The sequence below is a fragment of the Epinephelus fuscoguttatus genome, linkage group LG7 (genome assembly GCF_011397635.1).
Source record: "Epinephelus fuscoguttatus linkage group LG7, E.fuscoguttatus.final_Chr_v1".
Lineage (NCBI taxonomy): Eukaryota > Metazoa > Chordata > Actinopteri > Perciformes > Serranidae > Epinephelus > Epinephelus fuscoguttatus.
The window spans coordinates 12750616-12775439 of record NC_064758.1 but is presented as its reverse complement, the minus strand read 5'-3'; the positions used below and the strand labels follow the sequence as shown (position 1 = coordinate 12775439).

The 24824-nt window shown below is 41.2% G+C and overlaps 1 protein-coding gene across 1 annotated transcript in view; it reads right to left on the bottom strand.

Moving 5' to 3' along the window:
• LOC125891461 (LHFPL tetraspan subfamily member 4 protein-like) overlaps nt 1–24824 on the bottom strand; it is a 42232-nt gene that overhangs the window by 5748 nt on the left and 11660 nt on the right. Inside the window, exon 2 of the mRNA XM_049580771.1 lies at nt 1982–2218. Coding sequence (XP_049436728.1) covers nt 1982–2218 — 237 coding nt within the window. The remainder of the gene's footprint in view (nt 1–1981; nt 2219–24824) is intronic.

Here is a 24824-nt window from a genome sequence, read left to right as displayed (position 1 = left end):
GGAGGGGGAGCAGGGGGTGGAGCTTAGAGGAGGTGCCGCTTTCAAATCTTGCTAGCTCTTCAACATTACCAACTATGGCTTTAATGTGAAGGAAATTGCCCTCTCTAAAGAAGTGACGGACTCGATGTGAGGAATCGATTTTCGTTAATGCCTGCAGCATGGAGAGAAGACCCAAGCGTTCTCTGCCAGCCTTCAGAATGCACAGACTTTTATACCAAACTGAAGCTCTGACCCCAGTTTGCACCCACCAGCTGCACTCGTAAAGAAGAATGCCCCCCCATATAACAGGTTTATCAATACAGGAAACCTCCCCCTACCAAATGAAAGGTCATGGGTTCAAGATTTAGAGAAGTGCCCCCCCAATAAAGATTCCTGAATAATCCCCACATTAGCCAGTGGTTTTGCCTGGCCTAGCTCTCCATCCCTGTCCACAGCCATGTGCTCTGCTCTCACCTGCTACCTCAAACCCTCCAGTACATGTTGTTTTTAGACTTTTTTTGCAAGTCCTGAGGCCCTAACTGTGAAGCAGGATTTAGAGTTAGCGAGATAACTTCTGGGTTAACTCTGGGTTTTAAGTACTATGAAGCTGGTTCTCTTTTTCCTGGAATAAATCACTATGGCAACTTACGCTGAACAGCTAACCTGCTCCAGAGCAGGTTATGTTTAGGATGTAAGATCACAGCCTGTCACCATCCCGACCTCTGACCAATTACTGAAGAAAAAAGAGGACCCTATACCATATATTGTTATAGGTCAGTAGAATCACTTCACGGTTTCAGGGCTATGGACAAACTATAAGGAAAAGATATGAATAAGCCTATCTATCTATCTATCTATCTATCTATCTATCTATCTATCTATCTATCTATCTATCTATCTCCTGGGAACTGGCTTCAGGCCTCAGGTTACCTGACAGCCTCACCCATCTGTTCCAGCTTTCCTCATCAGCCCTGCAGCTGTTCCCTGTGGCCTTCCTCACCTACCTCCTCACCTGTACTTCCTTCCTTTGTCCACTTCCTTTGTTTCCTTATAAGATCTCCATAGTTGTAATGTGGTTTTCCGTTATTTGTTACCTGTCTGCCAGATTCCTGCCTGCTGGACCTGCTGCCCAGGTTGGACTCTTGCTGCTTTTCTATCAGCAAGAACCTATATATATACCCTCACTTCCATAAAAACACATTGAGATATTCCAGCCGTCTCGACTCTGCATTTGGGTCCTTCCTTTGTTGCCACTCTCCCCCATTCCCAAGACACCCTGTTCTAAGCTTCAAACATTACCATAGCCGGCCAGGGTACTCTATCTTCCAACTTGTCAAATACAGCCGCTTGGTCAGTGGCCCTGCCTATAGGTTTACAACTAACTATATATTTACATGACAAGTAAATGTTGCCCAAATCCATTGTTTTGCTCTCTTTGCTCTAATGTAACACTAATATAATTTTTCATAGTGTAGACAATCTGATCCAATCCAATCAGATCAGGGCCACTTTCATGCAGGGTCTTAAATCCACTACATATCCAATAACTGGGCATGAGATCCCTATGGGAACAGTCATATCGGAATTCATTTGTATTTTTTACCTCCATGGTTTTTCCACGTCATAATTCACCCAGGTTTATTGTTACACTAACGGCTGGACATGTCCCGAACTATTGCTAAAAAAGTACTTGCTTTTGTCACAACAAAAATTGCTAGATATATCCCTAACCCTCGTAAAAACAAATCTCTGCCGGTCTGCTGCTGTCTACTGCTTGGCAGCCATCTGGCCTAGATGTCATGCCATCCATCATCCCCTCCTCCTTATGAGAAACTCAGCTCATATAGGCCTACATGTAATCTGAGCTACATATGAAACAATCAAATGCAGCATATCCCTGGTTTTGCAGAAACATACGATGCCGACATGTTATTATGGCAACTAGGTTGATCTCCTGCATGGCTCATCTGCTGGTGATGATGCTGATTTTTCCTTCACTAACCTTTGTTGTCTGTCTGCAAATCATCAAGATAGAAATCTGTCTGCCGGTTGCCCAGGACGAAGGCCAGGAAGGAGAGGATGAGGGCGTCCAGGATGCCCATGATGGCCAGCATATAGGCCCAGCGTACAGAGCAATCACCCAGGGAATATTTCCCCGTCTGCTCCCCGCACATGTCCCGGATCACCTCGGCGTCCCATCCGTCGGGGAAGATCATGCAACCCAGCACCAGGCACACTCCTGCAGGAGGTCACAGAAGAGGAGAGAAGCAAGGTTAAAGTCAGAATTGCGATTGGGAGCATGAGCTAATATTGTAACTGACAACTTCGGACCACCGTTTTTATTGTCTCTCTTGCATGACATAAATAGTTTTCCAATCATCACTAAAGTGCATATGAATTTTCACCAGATTATGCAATTTGCAAATATGCTATTTGCTCAGTTGGAGAATAAAAGTGGTGCAGTGTCAATCCAGTGCACTCAAGCAGGACTACACCTATGCCAATCAGTGTTTCACAGGTATGATGAAGAACGGAGACATCATCTTTCATAGCAGGTTGCAGTGTCACAAATTTAGTGGCTTTCTCACTAGATTTGGTGACTTTTGAGAGTTTAGTGCCTCTAGTGTCTTTTTTTAGTTTCTTTTTGGGCAGTGCTCTCATGTGGCTGTGTCTCTCTGGACTGACTGTGTTCAGTCTGGGGAAGGCAGCAGAGCTATCAGACAACCAATCATCAGCCAGACAAAAACATGAATAAGCTGTGAATGTGTGTACATAACCACCAATCAATGATTACCATTGTTTGTCCCAGTAACTTCTCCTTTGTTTTTGATGTAAATTATTTAACTTGACTACCTTGATTTAACTTATTTTTTCCCCAAAAATACACAGAGTTTTTAAGAGTTTATAGAAAAATATTGAGTAACAGAGTATATAAAATAAATAAAAGATAGAGGTAGATTAGGTTCTTATTGATGAGATGAGCATATCTTGAAAATGTAGTCAGTTAAATTTAGTATGAGTCTTTTTTTAGTTTCTGTATACATTATGAAAAAACATGAATTATGACATCACAGATATGCTAATTAGCATACAAGGTTATACAACAACATCTACTGACTTTTCGATCAGGCTTTAGCTACTTTCCTTTGGGAATAGGGAGAAACTAAACTGACTCACTGAGTGCACCTACCCAGTTGACCTGATTTGCTCTAAGACTCATCCCTACTCTGCCTCTGATTGGCTATACTGTTCCAGGTGTTTGCTAAACACTAACGTTAGCCTTGCTAAGATGCTAACTGGTGCTACAAACTAGAAAGGCTCAGGAACAGAGCAACTCAACCTGGCAGCTCATGTTTTTGTTCCCATGCTCCGAAGATAGGCTACCCAGTCCAAACAACAGTAAGTCTTTACAATTTTTATAAACTATTTTATCATTACATTCACTTCTGATAATCTATTAAGCTATAAATCAACTGTGTAATTTCAAATATTGGTCATTTTCAATATGTTTTTGGAGTTGAGAAGCTCCACAAACTAGTATGACAGCATGCTAGCACCTGCAGGGGTTGCTAGCTAGCTTTCTCAAGAGACCCATAGACGCACCTGCAGATTAGCATTAACTTACTTCCAGTATCCTGGGAACAAAAATGTAACCACCATGGCTAAGTCGCTCTCCTCCCAGGTCTGTCTACCTCTTACCATTAACATTAGCGTTTGGTGTAACGGCATGTTAGTGCCTGAAGCATTTGAGCACCTGCAGGGGTTGCTTGCTAGCCAGCTGTGCTGTTACACAGGCAGCTGTAAGCTGACTGGAGCTTTCTCAAGAGACTGTTTTTGTGGACGCACACACTGGGTTCGCATTAACTTTATTCCAATATCCAGGGGGGGAAACAGTAAGCTACCATGGCTATTTCGCTCTCTCCTAGACCTGTCTACATCTTAGCATCAACATTAGCATTTAGAAAACACCTGGAAGAACATAGCCAATCAGTTACAGAGTAGGAGTCTTCCTGCAAGGCATACTGGGTAGGCATGCCCAGTGAGTCAGTTTAGTCTCTACCATTGGAAATGTTGGAAACAATATCAATATATTTCCTTAATGATTTAAGTGAACATCTCCTAGTAACCACAAGCACAGCTTCTGTGTCAAATAGTAATGATCCAGGTAGGATATCACTTGCTACACACTGATTAGGGGAAAAATGCGTATGAATTCCAACATCTCTTCAGGTGTTGAGGGGTTAACAGTGAGACAGTAGAAAGATGGAATACATGCACTGTATAGATTATTCCCCTGAAGATAATTGCATATGCGACAGAATTTAAAACATACAGATCACAGCAGAACCTGCATGCACTCACACCCATAAACACACATACCTGCAGACACATACTGTACAGTACAAAGCCCTCTAGGGAAATGCTTACATGCAATTCCAACACTGCAACAAAAAATGGTAATCTATACTTTACACCTTTGCTCATTCATCAAAGTGAGCATCACTGGGGAGCTGATTGTGCCGTATTCCTTGCTCACCAGCACTGTTTAAATAGCATTCAGCCTGCGCCTGAGGGGATGTAAGTAAAGCAGCGGGCTCCACTGGGAGATAGGGAACATACATGGCAGACGTCACATTGGATCTTCATTGCAGACCAGACATGTCTTTTCCACGGGCAACATCACTTGTGATACACATGAAAAGTCAGACAGATTTGGCTGAGTTGGTGATTATTACGCTTCAGTCCAATAAATGTTCAAAAGATTCAATGTCTGGAACTCCATTGGTGAGCATTTGTAAATATGTTAAGTGCCATGTGTGTCATATGTGTACTTTAGGATGCTGGGCAGCAACCAAAAACAGAAGCTGCCGTGTGGAATGAGGCGTACACTAACACAGAGGGATCACTGACTGAATTGTGAAACAGAGGATTATAGCATCGGGGTTTTTAGTAAATTCTGCTGCTAAACATATGAAGCTGAATGTTTCCGGGTGGCATCCAAGCCTCAGAGGTCAACAAGTTTAGACATAGTACTGATACATTACTCCTGAGTCCTCTATGTTGTTCATACCAAGATTTTAAAAAACATTGTCATTAGTCGATGCAAAGTCCAACTGAAATGACAGAGGATAAGATACATCTGAAATGCTCTTTTAGAGTGGGTGGGCCTGTGGATGTGTTTGCTTGATAGTTGAGCCTGCAGGCACACTGAGACACAATATAAACCAACTCATGCTGGTAACTGAAGCTTACAAGCTAAGGACAAGCACCATTTTGTATGACATTTACAGACGTTTTTAGGGGTTCAGTTAACTAAATAACTATCACTCCTGCAAACTGATTTTAGCAGCACGCTTTTTTGACTAAAAGTGTTCTTTTGGTAGTTTGTTCAGCATGTCAGGGGGCAGCACCTAGTGCTGGAGAGTGTCAAGGATCTGGACCTCTAAATATATCGAACTTTAAAGTTTTTAGCTTTCCCAGTATTAGCAACAATGTGCCGCTGGAGATTCGTATGGCCTAACCATCTCAGTGGTGAGCAAATACATCTACAGGAAAACATGTACAGTCTCCACCTGCACTGCTTAAAGCAAGCTAAAGGGAGGGAAGATTAGTACACTGTTTAAGATTGCAGTGCTTTAATTCCGATTGCTGGCAGTTAACTTGTTTAACATATAAACACAGAGTAGGTGCGGGAAAGTGTTAGACTGTGATGCAGCAACTATGCCCTGGAAGCAGTAAATACCCAGTCAGTTCTCATTCCCAGGTTGTCAAATACCAACCCTTTTTACACCCCTCGGCATCTGATAGCGATGCACAGGGCACCCTTGAGCGTATCTATGTAATGCACAACTGAAACACATGGTTAATGTGAAATAGTCATGGGTAGGTATGCAAAAAGACTACCTAGTACGGTTTAGAACTGGGTTAAAATAAGTATGTTATGTATCGTAACATGACATAAATGTCGTAAGATGACATTTGTGTCATATGAGTGATGTCAATGCATGAAGTCCGTATAAAAATTATACAACATTACACTAAAACAATGGTGACTTTTGGTTTCACTGGGGATGCAGGTACTTAAGGTGCGTTGCGTTGCATTAAAACAACATTGACTTTTGATTTGACGAGACACAAAGAGCAGTCTCATGGGTGAAAGTCCAGTGTTGTTGACCCATCTGGCTCCCCTCCCTCCTGCCCTATGAGGATTGTCTCTCTCTTTATACTATGTCAGTTGCTCTCAGTGTCAAGTATTGCTAAGAATGTTTTTTACATTGGAGTTAGCTGAAAGCCCTGTGCATCTCATAAAGATGCCAAAGGGGACCTTTGGTGTCCATATCACACACAGAGGGGCGTGACAAAGCATTGGTAACTACCAATGAAGTGTAATTGCTCTGGGTGTTTGTTTGTGGGGGGTTTTTGCAAGCACTGGCAGGACAACACATTTGTCCACTTTTGTACATGAGGAGACATTAATGTGAGTTCAAACTCTGTGACTCTGTGTGTTGTTGTTTCATCAGCATTGAAAAACAGGTACTACACGTAAATCTAAGTGAAGTTATTTGCTTGGCTATGTGCAAGGCCTGTCTCCTAGATATACGATCATATACAACTAATTTGAAACAGCAAATACTGAGCAGATTGTTTTCTATTAACCTTCTGAAGAAATGTTGCTAATTAATGTACCTGGCAAATGATACTGAACATATCCACAAAATGTTAAACTGCAAAACATTCAGTTGTTTCTCTGCCAAATTAGGCACATTGACTTGTGAATACAGGATTATTTTCATTTTTTTTTTTTATCTTTTTACTAACATTTAAGCAAAATTACGATCTTTCCCTAACTTTAACCAAAGTACTTTTGTTGCCCAAACCTAAGACAGGAGTTTGAATGTGAACCCGACGTTCTAGTGCCAAGATCTTGCACTTTGTACACCCACCAACCTCCCCAACCACCTCTTTCTAAAGCCTGTGTGGTACAACATAAATGTAGTGTTTAGAAACATTGTCTGCAAACATAATGCAGGCAGTGATTACATTGCCATAACAACATAATTAGGAAAGCAGTTCAGGAACATACAATGTAATTTCTAGGAGACAGGGATGCAGGGGGTGAATGTTGTATGACAAAGGTCCTGGGCAAGAAATTCCATTTTTATTTAATATTACAGGTCTGGACGCCTCAATCTTTTTATTTATTTATTTTTCTGAAAAGAGAACACAGGTCTTTTAAAGAGCAGGCCTATGTGCTGTGGCAGAAAATAAACGTGCAATTTTAATTTTATCTGGCCTTTAAAAAGAACAAATTTCAACAAAGTGCAGAACGGCAGGAAAATGTTTTGCTTGTGGGGTCTGAACGTGAAGGATCTGAGTGTATTAAAGTGAAGTCCATTAGTCATATGCCCTGTCACATTAGTGATTCCCTCTGAAGACCCCGTGTTTCACCCACTATCCATCCATCATGAGAAAACGGTGGGCGGTGAACTCATGGCAACAGATAAGGGAGGATATCAGATTACTCACCACCTCTCAGTGTAAAGCAGAACACCATGCAAATATGAGGAGTCTTATTTCAGGCTGGGACGTACACCATTTGAAAATGTGACCGCTCCTCTGACAAAATGATTGCAAGCGTAATGAGAGAATGTAATGAGAAAGAATATAATGACGATAATACAGTAAGTAATGAGAGAATAGACGAGCAATGGAAGCAATCATCGTGGGAAATCATCATGTTATTAGCTTCTTTTATGACCTTTATACAAGATATTAACATAGATGAGAGATGATAAAATCATTAAGCAAGTCATGAGTGTCAGGTAACATGTATTATGGATTTTTGATGAATGTTCCCCCATCTGGCATGAAACTCATCCAAAGTTATTGAATGTGGGCTCTGTGAAAATGTGCATGCACAAGAATCCTGATGTGCAAAATACTCATTAACCAATCATTTTCCTTTGTAGTAAATGTTAAAACTCCTGTTTGGTTTTGTTTTTTTAACAATACACTATATGTGGTTGATGAACACCTATTTGTTCACTGGCCCAAAGCACATGAGGAGTTATCATGTGTTTGTGCTGTGAGCGAATGAAATTACATTTTCTGAATCAAATCACATTTTGGCATGAAATTAAACCTGACTATGAGGTATCATTTCATGTGATGGATAATAATCAGGTTTAATTTTTGTTGCTCTGGCCATTCGATTGCTTGAGACTTACAAAATTGCACTCAACAAAGTCATTGCTGAGATCTTGGCTCTGATTCAGAGCTGAAAATACGACAATAGAATACATTTGGGTATGAAAAAGAAAAAACACATTCTGTGGGTCCACAAAATCAGTCTCCCATTCATTGTCTATTGAGCAGCTCCAGACTTGATACTTGATGACCTCATAAGTTTGAGACTTACTTCTGGTTTCTGGCATTAAGAGAGTGTAGCTTATGTTCACAAACATTTGAATGAATTTTCCTTGGACATAGAAATAACGTATTTGAATTCTTAATTTAGGTAGTCTTCCCCTCTAACGCCAGATTTCCACTGGATGCGTGTATGTTGCGGAACGGCAGCGCTGGTTATCCGCTGTGTGCTCCGCCGTCCGTCAATACCCACCGGCTGCGTTTGCTGTGAGTTGTGGTGCAGCTCCGCCGCAAGACATCTCAGTGCACTGTCATGATTAATATCTCCTCGTCCATGGTGTTCACGGGGTGAAATGACATCTGAAAACCTCTGACCTGTTGACTTCAGGCCTGCCTCTGCCCATTATGTAGTTTTTAAGGTGTAGTGCAGGGAAATATGATACGCCGTGAACACTGTGTATTTTATTTTGAAAATTAACCGGATGTTTTATTGTGTTTCTGTGCACGACTTCCTGCCCCGCACAATCTGCTCTGTGCTGAATTGCTGCATTGTGCTCCGGCGTCCAGCAAAAATAGAAGTCCTGCGTATCTGTTGCGGAGGGCTCCGGAGTGCCGGAGCTGAGACGGAGCCAGAACACAGCACAGCCGCAACCAGTGGAAACACACACATTGACTAGAATGGAATCCTATCGGCACACAACCAACACGCATCTGGTGGAAATTGGCCTTACGGCTGTTTCTTCCTGCTATCTCAGAACATTCATTTTTTCCCCCCCACTGTTACGAACTCTTCTCACAACAGGAGATTAGATCAGTTAATCAATATGTCTGACATGCAAAGCAATGTTGAGATTTGGAAAGTGTGTAAGTCATCTTTCATGCAAACCCTACTGTTACTCATAACACACTTCTTTCCATAGATCCATTTACATGTGTCTTTAAAGAACTGAAATTCCAGAGTCAGAAGGAAAACATGCAATATCGTATTTTGTACATTCACAAAACATGAAGAAAATATTTTTTCCTTTGCCATTACAAACCCACATCCTGACCGGTTATACAATAGCAACCCGGTCTCACTCCGAAGTCATCGAACACAGGCGCTTGGTCAATGACTTCTGGCATGAGACACAGATGAAAAAAGCCATTCTTTCATGCCGGCATGGTAACGTGGCCGATAGCCGTTATTGTTCAACAGCGCCCAGTGGCTTCAGGGGAAATGCTATCGGACTGCAGCGTAACTTAAGGGGGTGAAAGTCCAAGTAGGGCGGACGGGAGGGGTAGTGGATGGGTCCTACAACCACCTACTTTCACCCAGGAGGCTGGTGTTTGCTTCCCGTAAGACTGTAAGCCAAACCCTGTTCTTTTTCCCTAAACCCAACTCATGCTTTTGTTGCCTAAACCCAACCATGATCTTGTGTTGGCTAAATGTAACCACGTGCATTTGTTGTAGAAGGAAAAAGCAGTGTTGTACCAAGGTAGTGCATTTATTTTGAAAGAGACTGTGTGTAAACAAGACATTTTCTGTGAAAACAGAATCGTATTTCGAAATCAGACAATGCATATAACAGGCTGAAGTTGACACAGCGTCCCAGCACGTCAACAACCAACACACCCAGGGTACCTTGCACAGCATATGCCAGTGTGGAAAGTCCATGACCAAATGTCGATATGTGACGTGGTCGGAGTGAAAATGTGTTGACCATGGACTGTATATTAGAGATGGACAACATAAAAGCTTCCTGAATGCGAAGGCAAGCTGGCACCCTCCATGTTAGTGGATGAGACGTAGGCCACACTAAAATCTCCAAGTACTGTACATGTCAAATAAAACTTTTCCCAAAGATGGTTTCTGTCATTTTAGGTAGGTCTTATGATGCTGATGTTTCAAGTGTCAAGTGTGGTTTTAACTAGTAATTTAATGTAAAAATGCTGCTGCTTGCGATTGGTCGGATAGGTGGATGGGTGGGAACTCAATACCGGCAGAGATCTTCAGTGCAGACTCTGGCTCTAAATGATATCACCAGGATGTATCCAGGATATTTTGGCTTCATTTTTGCACACTGGGGGTAAGTTAAGATGTGTTGTCCATCTTTGTATACACTCTATGGATTATACCAAGTTTACACTACCCAATATTAGCCAGATTTTCCACTCACCAACACTTTTTGGAGATCGCCCCAGATCAGACGCAAATCAGTGCTTGCTCCCCTTAGCACCCAGCAAGCCAAATGACGTCTGGTTAACGTCGTGTTGGCGTCATTTGGTGACGTTCCGGACTAGTCTAAAACACGGCCAAATAGGCAATGTTTTAGACATCATTTCCAGGACATCCTCACCAAGATGTCACCAAGACGTACAATTTATGTCATCGAGAGGATGTCTTGGTGACCACGTCCTGGAAATGACGTCCAAATGTCCCCCTATAGAGGAAATCGTCTTGTCGTTTACAAATACTTAGGGGTAGAAAACCAGCAGAGTTTAGCACTATATATATAGCTCACATATTTCACGTCACTATATCACCGTTTAGACTAATCTGATGTTTGTAAAGTCTATAAACACAATGATTGAACAAACATTACTATTTCTGTGTGCACGTTTTGTAATTAATAACATGGTTATTGTAGATTAGCTGGGCTAACCGTTAGCTGTTAGCTGTCTGTTAGTGTCTGTAATGACTCATTAACTCAATGAACGGTCCGTGAAAAAAATATTTTTTCCAGTGGATGTCTTAGTTACAACATGATTGTGCTAACTGGAGTAGTTTCATGTCGTATCCGACGATGAGAGGCTTTTAACAGATGACGTCCTGATGTTAGCTTTGCTGCTGCTGTTAGCTGTCAGCTGCAGCCACTGATGCTTTCTAGACATTGTGATTTCCCAAAACTGAATAAATACCACACATAGCAACACACATAGCTCAATCATGTTGTAACTAAGACATCCGCTGGAAAAAATAAATATATAATATAAATAAATTAATTAATACATATATATATATAATAGAGATAGGGTGATAGTCTCTGATGTGACTGGTCATGATATGACTCGATCACGACCCCACTGGGCTTTCTCGGACTTCTACTGGTCCATCCGTGCGCAAGTAATTGGTTGTGATAGGGTCATATTCTGGGCCTGATCGGACTAGTTGTGATTTGACGTAATCACGACCCAATCAGGCTCTCTTGGACACATCCAGGTCCGTCCGTGTTTGCTGGGCAATGATTGCTAGGTGTGAATTTTCAGACAAGTGAGATATTCGCCAATGCGTCACAGATGTCCTAGAGATTAGGTCAGATATCTGGACCTGTCTGCACGTCCAAATCCTGTAGCATGAAATTTGTTGTTGTTGTTGTTGTTGTTGACAGCAGCTAAGACCTACAGCCAATGAATGGGCAAGATACATAGTGAGAAACCTGTAGGTGCCATTAGATCTAAAGGTACAGGTCAACAATATAGAGTTTTCACTTGGCTGATTCAAACAATTTTGTTCAGTTAAATGCATCATAGTCACTGACTGTGTTATTTATTAATTTTTCCTTAGTCTAAGTGATCAATACATATGACAGTAAGTGGACACGTGATCATTCAAATGCACCAAAGTACATCAATATACCAATAAGCAAATGTATTGACATAAATAAAGCTGTGACGTTATTGATTGATTCAGACTGTCTTCAGTTCAGTGGCTGGCTCACATGGTTGCTAGCTTAACCTGTCACATTCGGTTTAGTACAAAACAAGACTACTAATATAAGCAATGTCTATTTGTAATTTTTTTCTGTGGCTTTAACTATTATTTTTAGGGAGCACTTAAACAGGCAGCAACAACAGCACTCTCAGACATCAGTGAAAGGAGCTCCACTGCTAAATCTACCAATTCAGTGTGGTTGGTTCAGTTTGTAGGTTCGTGGTAAACTATACATGTATGATACACACATGTACTGAACACATCCAGTCGACTTTTCTGAAACATAGTCTTGTATTAACAGAGATTCAACAATTCATTCATACCAAGAGTATATATGTAGCATATAGTAGAAAACCCCTATCTTTGTGTACTGCAGGGCAGTATGACAGTAATGACCATTTGACATGCTCTCCCTGTGCCCTCTCCTCTATCTGCCCTTCTTCTCCATCCTCAACTCAAGCATTTAAGTGGGCACAAGAGGGCTAAAAATAACCCCCACCTTCCTACAACCCAAGAAAAGCCCTTTGAAGTTGTTGGGGTTTTTCCTCTTCCTTCCTCCCCTCCGCTCTCTCAAGACACTGCATTCTGAGCTTGGAGGGGAGGAACTTCAAAGGAGCCAAGAGGAGGGATCGAACAGAGAGGGAGGATGGGAGGCAGCGAAGAGACACGGAGAGAGCTGAAGAATGAAAGGGAAAAACGAGCTGTACGAAGAAGGAGAAAGAAAGCAAGATGGCTACTGCTGCTCCACTCCATTATGTCATCTTTCTCATCTCAGTTCATCACTCCCTGTCATTTCTTTTCATCGCAGCGTTCACAGCCCGTCAGCTGTTAGAAACAAGGCATCAAAGCAGATCAAACTAATGAAAACATTTGGACATACGCCGCCAGGACACGTTTGTGATCCAACTAGGTAAAATTACTGTGAACCAATTTATTTATAGTGCCCTAAAGTTATTTATAGACTTATTACATAACAGTTTTGTCAGACTTTCTTATCTACATGTCCACACAAATCTTTTTCTTCATTCTAGACAAACAGCCAAAAATGATTACATAAGGGCTCTAAAAATACCATCAGCGTGCTATATATAAGTGTGAAGTATTTTCGATGGGAGCAGATCCAGGCCCCACAGTATTCCTCCTGAGCAGCTCAACTCAGTGTGAGCTGTGTACACGAAGACTGTGACGTCATCCGACACTGTGTCATGTGCTATGACTAAGTTACTTTATGAGAGGATTCAGTCTGTGCACCGTAGTGCAATAACAAACACACACTCACACATCGACACACCACTTCCTCTCAAATGCAGACTGATGCATCAAATATCCAATCATGAGAGACAAGCATCTGTATTGTCACCCCAATGCTGCTGCTGTTCATGCCAGTGTGAAAAACGGTTTACTAAGGCAAAAATAAAGTGGTGACATCATCATTGTTTTTTTTGTTTTTTTTAACGGAGTCATAAACTGTGTCCAGAATCACTATGACAAAAATTCATGCAATGGACTCTGCATTTGACCAGAAATCCCACAATAGTTGATGAACAGGTGCAGTCTGTTCTCATGCACAGTACATAGTCCTACTAAAACTAATGCACCAGAATTCATATATAACCCACACAATCATGAGGCAGTAATTTGCGAATAACCCATGTAATTGGTAGGCTGAGATCACGTCAATAATATGCTGGAGGGAACAAAGAGGAAAGCAGTATAAAGAGGGAAAATTCATATACAGAGGCAGGTTGAGGTAGTGGATGGGTCAGACATACACAGGAGGCTAGTGTTCAGAACCGTGAAACTAAATAAAGTTGTCACCATGTTTCTTTTCCTATACCTCACCTATATGTAACTATTTTTACTAAACCTCACCCATGTAATTTTATGTTGAGTGTATAACTTTATGATGAATACATAACATAATGATGCCGAACTATGTTTCTTTCCTAAACCTAACCTACGAAACTTTACGTTAAGTGCATAACTTTATGTTCGGTGCATTATGTGATGATGCCTGACTGTTTCTGATGTAAGCCTAACCAATGTAACTTTATGTTAAGTACATAACTTTATATAAAGTACACGTGTTGATGCCCAACTGTTTCTTTCCTAAACCTAGCCTACATAACTTTACATTAAGTACATAAAGTAATGATGTCCTACCGTTTCTTTCCTAAACCTAGCCTACATAACTTTACATTAAGTACATAAAGTAATGATGTCCTACCGTTTCTTTCCTAAACCTAACCTATGGAACTATACATTAAGTAGGTAATTTGATGATGCCTAACTGTTTCTTTCCTAAACCTAATCTGTGTAACTTTATGTTAAGTATGTAACTTTACGTTAAGTACATAACGTTCCTATGCTTAACCTACGTAACCACTTTTACTAAACCTAACTTATGTAACTTTATGTTAAGTATGTAACTTTGCATTAAGCATGTAATGTGATGATGCCCAATTATGTTTCTTTCCTAAACCTAACTTACGTAACTTTACTTGCCCAAATGTGACCTATGTCACTTTACGTTAAGTATGTAACTTTATGTTTCGTGCATAACATGAAGCTGCTCAACTATGTTTCTTCCCTAAACCTAACCTAAATAACTTCACTTACCCAAACCTAACCTACATAACATTACATTAAGTATGTAACTTTACGATAAGTACGTAATTTGATGATGCCTAAATGTTTCTTTCCAAAACCTAACCAACGTAACTTTATTTTTTTGTACCAGTTTTGGCAGAGAGACACAAAGACGAACACCATCATCATGTCGATAGTGCCGTCAGATCAGACAATCACTATGTATTGCTCTGGAGGGCAGTTGCAAACAACGCATTTGTTGTTCAGTTTGGAGGACTGGTAATATTAGACGCCATTCGGTACTGCTGATACGACGCTGTCGCAGCAAAACCAGTGAGAGTGCTGAATTGGGCAATGGTGATGGTTTAAACCATGTTTAGGTTCGTTTCACCTGCGAGTTTCCTGATAATGTAGCATTAAAGGTTCAGTGTAAGGTTTATAAAGATTTACTGTAGCAGTGAGGGTTGCACATTGAAACCACATTGAAACTTGTCCTAGTTAGAATTCTTTTACTGTCATTGTTCAGGAGGTTTCAAATATATATATGTGTGTATATATATATATTTGAAATATATATATATATATATATATATATATATAAAAAGTTTGGACACACCTTCTCATTCAATGCGTTTTCTTTATTTTCATGACTATTTACATTGTAGATTCTCACTGAAGGCATCAAAACTATGAATGAACACATGTGGAGTTATGTACTTAACAAAAAAAGGTGAAATAACTGAAAACATGTTTTATATTCTAGTTTCTTCAAAATAGCCACCCTTTGCTCTGATTACTGCTTTGCACACTCTTGGCATTCTCTCCATGAGCTTCAAGAGGTAGTCACCTGAAATGGTTTCCACTTCACAGGTGTGCCTTATCAGGGTTAATTAGTGGAATTTCTTGCTTTATCAATGGGGTTGGGACCATCAGTTGTGTTGTGCAGAAGTCAGGTTAATACACAGCCGACAGCCCTATTGGACAACTATTAAAATTCATATTATGGCAAGAACCAATCAGCTAACTAAAGAAAAACGAGTGGCCATCATTACTTTAAGAAATGAAGGTCAGTCAGTCCGGAAAATTGCAAAAACTTTAAATGTGTCCCCAAGTGGAGTCGCAAAAACCATCAAGCGCTACAACGAAACTGGCACACATGAGGACCGACCCAGGAAAGGAAGACCAAGAGTCACCTCTGCTTCTGAGGATAAGTTCATCCGAGTCACCAGCCTCAGAAATCGCAAGTTAACAGCAGCTCAGATCAGAGACCAGATGAATGCCACACAGAGTTCTAGCAGCAGACCCATCTCTAGAACAACTGTTAAGAGGAGACTGCGCGAATCAGGCCTTCATGGTCAAATAGCTGCTAGGAAACCACTGCTAAGGAGAGGCAACAAGCAGAAGAGATTTGTTTGGGCCAAGAAACACAAGGAATGGACATTAGACCAGTGGAAATCTGTGCTTTGGCCTGATGAGTCCAAATTTGAGATCTTTGGTTCCAACCGTGTCTTTGTGAGACGCAGAAAAGGTGAACGGATGGATTCCACATGCCTGGTTCCCACTGTGAAGCATGGAGGAGGAGGTGTGATGGTGTGGGGGTGTTTTGCTGGTGACACTGTTGGGGATTTATTCAAAATTGAAGGCACACTGAACCAGCATGGCTACCACAGCATCCTGCAGCGACATGCCATCCCATCCGGTTTGCGTTTAGTTGGACGATCATTTATTTTTCAACAGGACAATGACCCCAAACACACCTCCAGGCTGTGTAAGGGCTATTTGACCAAGAAGGAGAGTGATGGAGTGCTGCGGCAGATGACCTGGCCTCCACAGTCACTGGACCTGAACCCAATCGAGATGGTTTGGGGTGAGCTGGACCGCAGAGTGAAGGCAAAGGGGCCAACAAGTGCTAAACACCTCTGGGAACTCCTTCAAGACTGTTGGAAAACCATTTCAGGTGACTACCTCTTGAAGCTCATGGAGAGAATGCCAAGAGTGTGCAAAGCAGTAATCAGAGCAAAGGGTGGCTATTTTGAAGAAACTAGAATATAAAACATGTTTTCAGTTATTTCACCTTTTTTTGTTAAGTACATAACTCCACATGTGTTCATTCATAGTTTTGATGCCTTCAGTGAGAATCTACAATGTAAATAGTCAGAAAATAAAGAAAACGCATTGAATGAGAAGGTGTGTCCAAACTTTTGGCCTGTACTGTACATATATATATATATATATATATATATATTTACACACATGGTGTTATATTATAACTCCTTAACAACAAGGTACTGTTGGCTTCCTTGTGGAAGCAGTTTGAAGTCCAACACAGAGCAGCGGAGTGGAAAGGTGTGAACATGACTTCATTAAGAGATCACCATGTCCAGTCTATAATGTAATAAAGCTGTCTGAGGTCTGCCCTTCCCTCTGCTACTGTGTCTAGACCTTGGCCTGCTGTCCTCCATCTATCTAATGGACGGCCTCCTCGCTGATATACAGAGCTTTTATTGGAGTTGGGATCAAGCCTGTTGTGTGTGTGTGTGTGTGTGTGAGTGAGGGTGTGTGAGTGAGGGTGTGTATATTGCTGAGGGGACACTTTACAAGATGTTGCTGCCACCAGGGTTCACTGGCCCACTTGGCATGAAGCTTTCACTCTTTTTTCCCTCTTTCATTCCATCTTTGAACTCTTTCACTCCTACTATCTACTGTAAATCATCCCTGTGGGTTTTTTGTTACATATTTGTCATTTATCGATTACAGCGGATTAATGTAACATCTCGTTTTATATTCATGAGTGTACAAATTATACCAAATTGCTGACCTTACCTACTTTGTTAAAGGTAATGCCTCTACCAAAATCATTTCTGGGGTGTTAAAACCCAGCATCCCCTTCTCCCCTTGCTTTTTCTCTTCCTTTATCTTTCCCTCACTCATCCCCATGTCCTTCAGCAGCTGAGGAGGAAGTTGCTGGCACAAGTCCCAAATCTGGAAAGAGATTGGCAGGCGTACAGAGTCTCCACATATCCATATAATGTGTCATCTCACAAGTTCAAGCATCGTTTTTCATTGAGCCACGTGAAGCAGTTTTGTGATATACTGAGGGATCACTGAGCGGCAATTCATTGCTCTGGCAATTCATCTAGGTCACAATTAGAGGAGGAGTATCACTATGAACCATCTCTGATACTGAAACTACATTTTATTTAACTGTACCACAGTGGATCATATAGTTACAGCATTGAAAATAAAATATCTACAGCGACATTCTGGAAACAATGTTCAAGTTTTCCTGGATAATCAACTCAATCACCAGAATAAATGTCGGCCACATGGTTTACCACAAACCATGGATACGTTATGCTTAAACATTATTATTAATTAGGTAGCAGATACATTCAAACTTTAATGTTTGTTTGTGTTTCAACAAGGCTGTGGTTAACGTATGGTTGGGTTTAGTCACAAAACACTTCAGAAAAGATCATGTTTTGTCTTAAAGCACCTGGATATGGTGGCACAATCCTGGCTGAAAACACAACGATGTCTCTGAAATAATGTTTTCATGTCACTATCCCAACAGGAAATGTAGTGATGTCTTGGTATAAAAAAACCAGCCACTTTTGGTGACACTATCCCTGAAAGAAACACTGATGTTTGGGTTAAAAACAACCGCTTTCCCTGTAGAAACTCAGTGTTGGGTTGCTAAAAAACACACCCACATTTGGTGGCAAAAAAGCCACTGAGAATACAGCAATGACTCGCTAAAAAGCAACCAAACAGTGGCCAGCATTTGTCTGCAGCTTGGCAAGCATCAGGTGTCATGCCGTCATCCCCTCCACCACCCAAGAAAAAATTCAGCTTATACACCACATCACCCTAGAAGCATTCATATATGTATAACATATCGTTGACATATTGATGTCATACTGTTACCCACGGCAACAACAAGCATGGCTGAAAGAGAAATTATTACAGACTCCACGGAGGTTCCAAAAAGAAGAGCAGCTTCAGTAGTGTGGAATAAACTGTGGCGTCCTGAATTTTTTACGAACTCTTGTAGTGACTTACCGCTCAGAGGGAACTCATTCAGTGGCTCCTCCGGCAGCAGCACAGCCTATCTCCCTCTCCTCTCTCACCATGCTGACACGGGCATCGTGAAGTGATTTTGTCATAAACTTTTGGTAATGTAAACCTATGTGAGGCTTGTGGCTTGACAGAAAACTACATATATGTGAATGTGCGACAGTTATTATAGCAGGACAGTTACAGCGAATATTTGAAGGCAAACTGTAAAACTATATCACTTTTTTTGTTGCAATTCTATTTTTCTTAAATGAATAATAAAATATTATGTTTACTAACTTGTCATACTGTCAAGAATATCATTATCGCAAAAACACTGTTAAATACTGTGATATCATTTTAGGGCCATATCCCCCAACCCTAACGAGGACACACTGACAGGTTCTAGCCCCACAGAATCAATCAAGAAAACAAATTTGCCGGCATGCCCAGTCACTGCAGATTGCTTTACAAAAAACATCAGTAAAACACCACAAATATCAACATAAATAGCTATTTCACTTGATTACCTCATTAAAAGAAAAATGCATTCAAATGGCTCCTGGTCAGTGGAACAAAAGGAGGGAACCACTGAATTAATGGCTCCGCACACTACATGCACGAGTGAAAAACACCCTGATCATAATGTGATCATGATGAAACCCTCGGCTGCAAATCATCATTGTCATCTTCAAAAGAATAAAGCTTGTTTAACAGTCTCCAAGCCTAATATGAAACCTCATACACTGAAAGAGAATGAACAATATATATCCCTTTGAAATATGTTATTCAGTAAAGATAGCATATTAATGAGAAGCATGGATGATGCATGGAAGAGAAATTTCCCCTCATACTTATACATCTTATCAACATGCTTTAGGGGCTTTCTCTCTCCTTCTACTGCTTTCTTTCTCTCTCTTGCACACACACACTGTGACAATGCTGAGAAGGGTCAAAGGAATCCATTATTCAGCTGTCAGGATATTTTTAGAAACACCCTGGTGACTTTGGAATTATTTATTAAGCGCTTGATAATTAAAACATGTACGTTTGGTTGGGAAAAGCCGGCCAGAAATCTCGGAGAGAGAGGGAGCGAGAAAAAGAGAGGGAGAGGCAGGGATATCCCTCGGGGAACCTCTTCTTTCTGTCTCTCTCTCTGTAGTTCTATATTTAACTCTACCAATGCAGCATCTATTTAGCTCCTGCTGGAAACACATGCATGTGGGCGCATTTATCGACATACCGCACTGCCACACATATGAAGCTGCACACATGGACAAAAACAGGAAAACACACAGTCTTTACGCATTTACTAGTGCAGAAAAAAACCATAAACACACCACAGTGGCTCCAGAGAGGAGAGAGAAAACACTCTCATTAATAATTCAACTCTCACACCATCATATACGCGTTTACTCGCTGTCTTACATGCTCACGTGAACAGACGCATGTGTGGCCACGCACACACTTGGGCTAATACACACTCGCACATTGGAGCAGAAGCTCACACAAGCTCATTCACTCGCTGGGTTTCACTCACTCTCATTCTGTCTCTCACACACATGCTCTCTTTTAATGGCTCTGCCGCTTCCCTGTTGCAGTAAGAAATACTCTATACTTCACACTGCCTGTGAGAACAAAAATGCCTCAAGAAAGTATGGTCTGTGTGTGCATGTTTGAAAAAGTGAAAGAATAGACAATGACAAGATTTGTAATTTTTCACACCATGTTTGTCATTTTCAGAAATAAGACGTTCATAAGGTTTATTTTGGAAGGTATAAACACATTTGGATGGCTATAATAAAGTTGCAGCTGATGATTATAAGACCTTGTTAAATGGTTAATAAGTACTGTGTAGTGCATCTAGAAAAACTGCAACTTTAAAATGGCAACCTGAATGTTTATAGAAGCACTACACAGTATTTACTAACCATTAAATAAGGTATTGTAATAATCAGGTACAACCTATGTTTACAGATGATTTACAAACCTAATATTATATATCAACAAATACTTTATATATTATATAAATATTAAACTGTTTAAATACCACAAGTTATAAGATTACTAATGGTTAGCAACCATTATTTAATATCATCTAATTGTTTGTTAATAGTAAAATAACTATAAACTTGGCATGTCAGTGTAGTGCAGTGAGAATATTTTAGATTGGTTACACATGTCTGTCTATTGGTTAATTTTGCTACTGTTCAGTTTGCTGCACTGTGCACCAACCATCTCTGGTAGGGGCTATGTGTCAGTGCTGGGGATTTGGGGATTCCTGCTGGTAAGAACCTGGTCTCATTTCAAAGTCGTCAAATACTGGCACTTGGGCAGTGACTTCCACGGCAGACACCTACAACAAAAGCCATCCTTTCATGTCAGCATGATATGCAGCTGAGCACCGTCAGTGTTTAACAGCTGGACAACAACGTAACTTCAGGGGGCAAAAAGGTTGAGTAGGGTGGGAGGGGTGGTGGATCATTAAAACAATCACAGACTTTTGCCCTGCAGGTCGGTGTTCACTTCCCTGTTAGTAAAGCCAAACCCTGCTATTTTTTTTGTTTGTAAACCAAACTATTTGTTTTTGTTGCCTGAACTTAACCATGTGCGAATGGGAACTGCCCATTAGTTCGACAGCCCATTGGTCCAACATCCCATTGTTCCCACCATATTAAACCCATTGTTCTGAAGTCCGTTCCGAAATCATCATGATGCCCTGTGGTTAAGGTCTGGTTAGGTTTAGGCAGAAAAACCACTTGGTTCGGGTCAGGAAAAGATCATGGTGTGGGTTAAAATGAAAAAGAAAGTGACAAACACATAAGCTGTGAGCCTGCTCCGCCTCAAGCCGGTCGCGGCGCACCATACGCCCGCCGCGAGCCGTTCAGCATCGCGGACAGTCGGACTAATGGGATGTCGAACCAATGGGCTGTCGAACCAATGACATGGACCCTGTGCGAATGTTGTTGAAGGAAAAAAAAAAGTTGATTCTCAGTGTTGTACCAATGTTGTGCATTTATTTTGAAAGAGCCTGTCTGCTAACTACATTTCCTGTAACAAAATGGAAGTGTATTTTGAAAAGACACAATGCATGTAACAGGCAGAAGTTGACACAGTGTCTCAGAATGTCAACACCAGACACACCCAGGCAGCCAGAATGTGTTGCCAGTAACGCTGTCCGGTACCAACAGCGTTGCTCCAGAAACATTGTGCCCACCCTCCAGTTTCCCCCATGTCACCCTAGTGAGTACAGAGCTTAATTTTGAGCTGCAAACCCCCTTTAGCATTGTTAACTGTGTTATCACTGTGAGCACTGTTTGCACAGTTGGCAGTGTCAACAAGGCTAATGGTGCTAAAATAGTTACAAATGCTAAAGGGGTTTTGTCTCTGGAGCAATGCCTTCCTAGCACTGGGATGATGCTACCAGCAATAATCGCAGAATGAGCAGCACAGCTAGCTGGCTCCCACCCAACCCGAGTGGTGCACAATGCAGACCGGCTGAGGCAAACATTCGGTAACCAGTGTAGACCAAAGGTGGGCAGTGAACATTATGTTTCCATATGTTGACGTGGCTAGACAGCTGTTTGTCAACAAAGGCAAAAACAAAAAACAAACAAAACAAAAATTTCACCACCTCTAAATGTATATTGCTTCAAAATGTGGTGCTAAATCTTGCTGAGTCAATGGGGCGCCAGACTGAAAGGAAAGGCCTCTTGTATTTCACATCACTTTTTTTTTTTCTTAAAAAAGCCCTAACATTAGTTAAAGTTTAATTTACTATCTATTTACCATTTCTCAATGATAGTTATATTAAAGTGTTACTGTGATGTCCTATTTTGTTGTTTGGTCTGCAAACTAAACAACAGAGCTCTAGGCAATTAGCTGGCCATGAAGTTTTGGAATATTTATGAATGGAATAATACACCTGCCCAGCATGCATTGGAATCCAGTTCATATTGGACCATTTCACACTTCAGCATTTTTATCCAGTGCCAACATTCTGTGCCCATGCAGGAAGTAGTGTGCTCTGTATCACAACCCAACTCAAAGGCTGTGACAAAGCAGGGAGACAACACAAGCTGGCTGCTACAAGAAGTAATTTATTTACAAAGAACATAAGCCAACGTGTAGAAATCAGTCCAATGGTAATGTAGAGCATGTATGGTGTGGCAGTGAATGTGGGTAACCAAACACAAGAGAGACGAAGCAAATGTGTCTTTGTGCCTAGATAGAAACAAACTACAACATGTTGGAGGTATTTGTAGAGCAGAGCATACCAGGCCCAGGCGTATCTCATACAGCTAATGACTATTTAGCACCTGCAAAACACAACTACAAAAAGAGACAAGGAAACCAATATTGTCAATGTCGCTGGTGAGGGTCTGTTGCCCAAGTCTTTGTGGAGTGTCAGACACATTGGCAATAGTTAGCTCTTAGTGGTGGCTATTTGGCCAGTTCAGCATGTTAAATCAGCTGTGGAGCCTGTTGATGAAAGATATCCCTCTGATTGGTAGTTAAGCTCAGTGCACGGGAAGAGAAGCTGTTTGTAATTGTTTGTGTTATTGTTCAGTAGCGCTGGGTAAATATCCTTAGGTCTTTCAACATTGTGCTGTGTTGTTCATGAGATAACTGGCTAACTAGCATCTTCAATCTGTCCTGCTGGTCTTCTGACTTTCCCTTTTTGAATGATAGATACAGACTGCCGCCACCTGCTGTTATGGAGGGTTATTCCCTCTAACGCAGGTGCAGAACGTCCGTCCTAGCTGGCTGTTGGCTGTAGTCTTTGTAGGTGTTTAGGTGACCCAACAGTCACCAGTAGTTCTTTGATGTTGGTTTGGTGTGTCTGGGTCTCTATGTAGTGAGGTGGAAGGTAAGGGTGTGAAGGTCAGGGACATGGATAGGCGTGTGACTGGAGGACACTGGAGTTTGCATCCTGTGACAGACCTACAATTAATGTAATGATTGATGAATTAATAATGATTTTTCCTGGACCTCAACCACCTTAACCATATATCTGAAGATCATTTCAAGGTGTCGTTTGGTTCCCTAGCAAACAACAACATTGTTCTACTATGACTTCTGGTCCAGTCACTACTGCATAAACGGCATAAGAGATGCTGAGCTTCAGTCCTCCTGAGCTGACATACAGACTGTGGGAAATGGCAAAGTCAGTTTTAACGACTTGCTGGTAGGTTGTTCGCTTCGACAAGGTACAAACTTGATGTCAGAAATAAAAGTCTACCATTTCCCTAAAGAAACTAACAGCAGTTAATAAGTGAAAGGAATGGACACCGCTGGGAAACTGCAGGGTCTATAACACTCTTTTCATTACTAATACATGTCGCACTTTTTTGGAAAATAAAAATGACCAGACAGACACACAGCACACACAAGCACAACTGCTCAACTGAAGGCTTGAATAAACCACTGATGTTGGGGAACGATCATTAGCTTGAACCAGCTTACTTACAGGAAATGTAATGAGTGCTAGAGACATCAGGGTTTTCTGATGGTGTCCACTTCTTTGTTTTAACCGCTGCAATCCACACTTTGCACTGGTTTGTTTCTTTCGGGAAGCAGTAGACTTTTATTTTTGTCATCAAGTTTGTACCGGCCATGTTGAAGAGAACAACTTTCTATTGAGCAGCAGGGTCCTGAAACTAATTTTCCAATTTCCTAAAGTGTGTAGGCTATTGCAGCTCAAGAGGACTAAAGTTCAACATTTCCTGTGCTGTCTTTGTGCAGTAGCAGCTGGACTGGAAGTTCAAGTGGAACAACAATGTCATTTCCTAGCAACAGAGAGATGGTCTATATCTGCAGACACAGTAGGCAGTGAGAGTTTTCAAAATGTTGGCAAAAAAGGCATAATTTGGGTTTTGCAGAATCTTCCTGCTGCTATACTTAGTCAGAATACTAAGTCAAAATGGCATGTTGGTGTGCACACCAATCAATCAATCAGTCAATCAATCAATCAATTTATTTGTCACATGAAATCACAAGAACATGATGTCAGTGAAATAAGCACCTCAAGAGTACCTGCATCTACGACCCTCTCACAATGCAAACCGTAAGCATGTACAGTAAGTTTCACTCCTCAAGAAGAGGAGAGGGTGCAGCTAAGTGTCAGCTGATTTTTAGT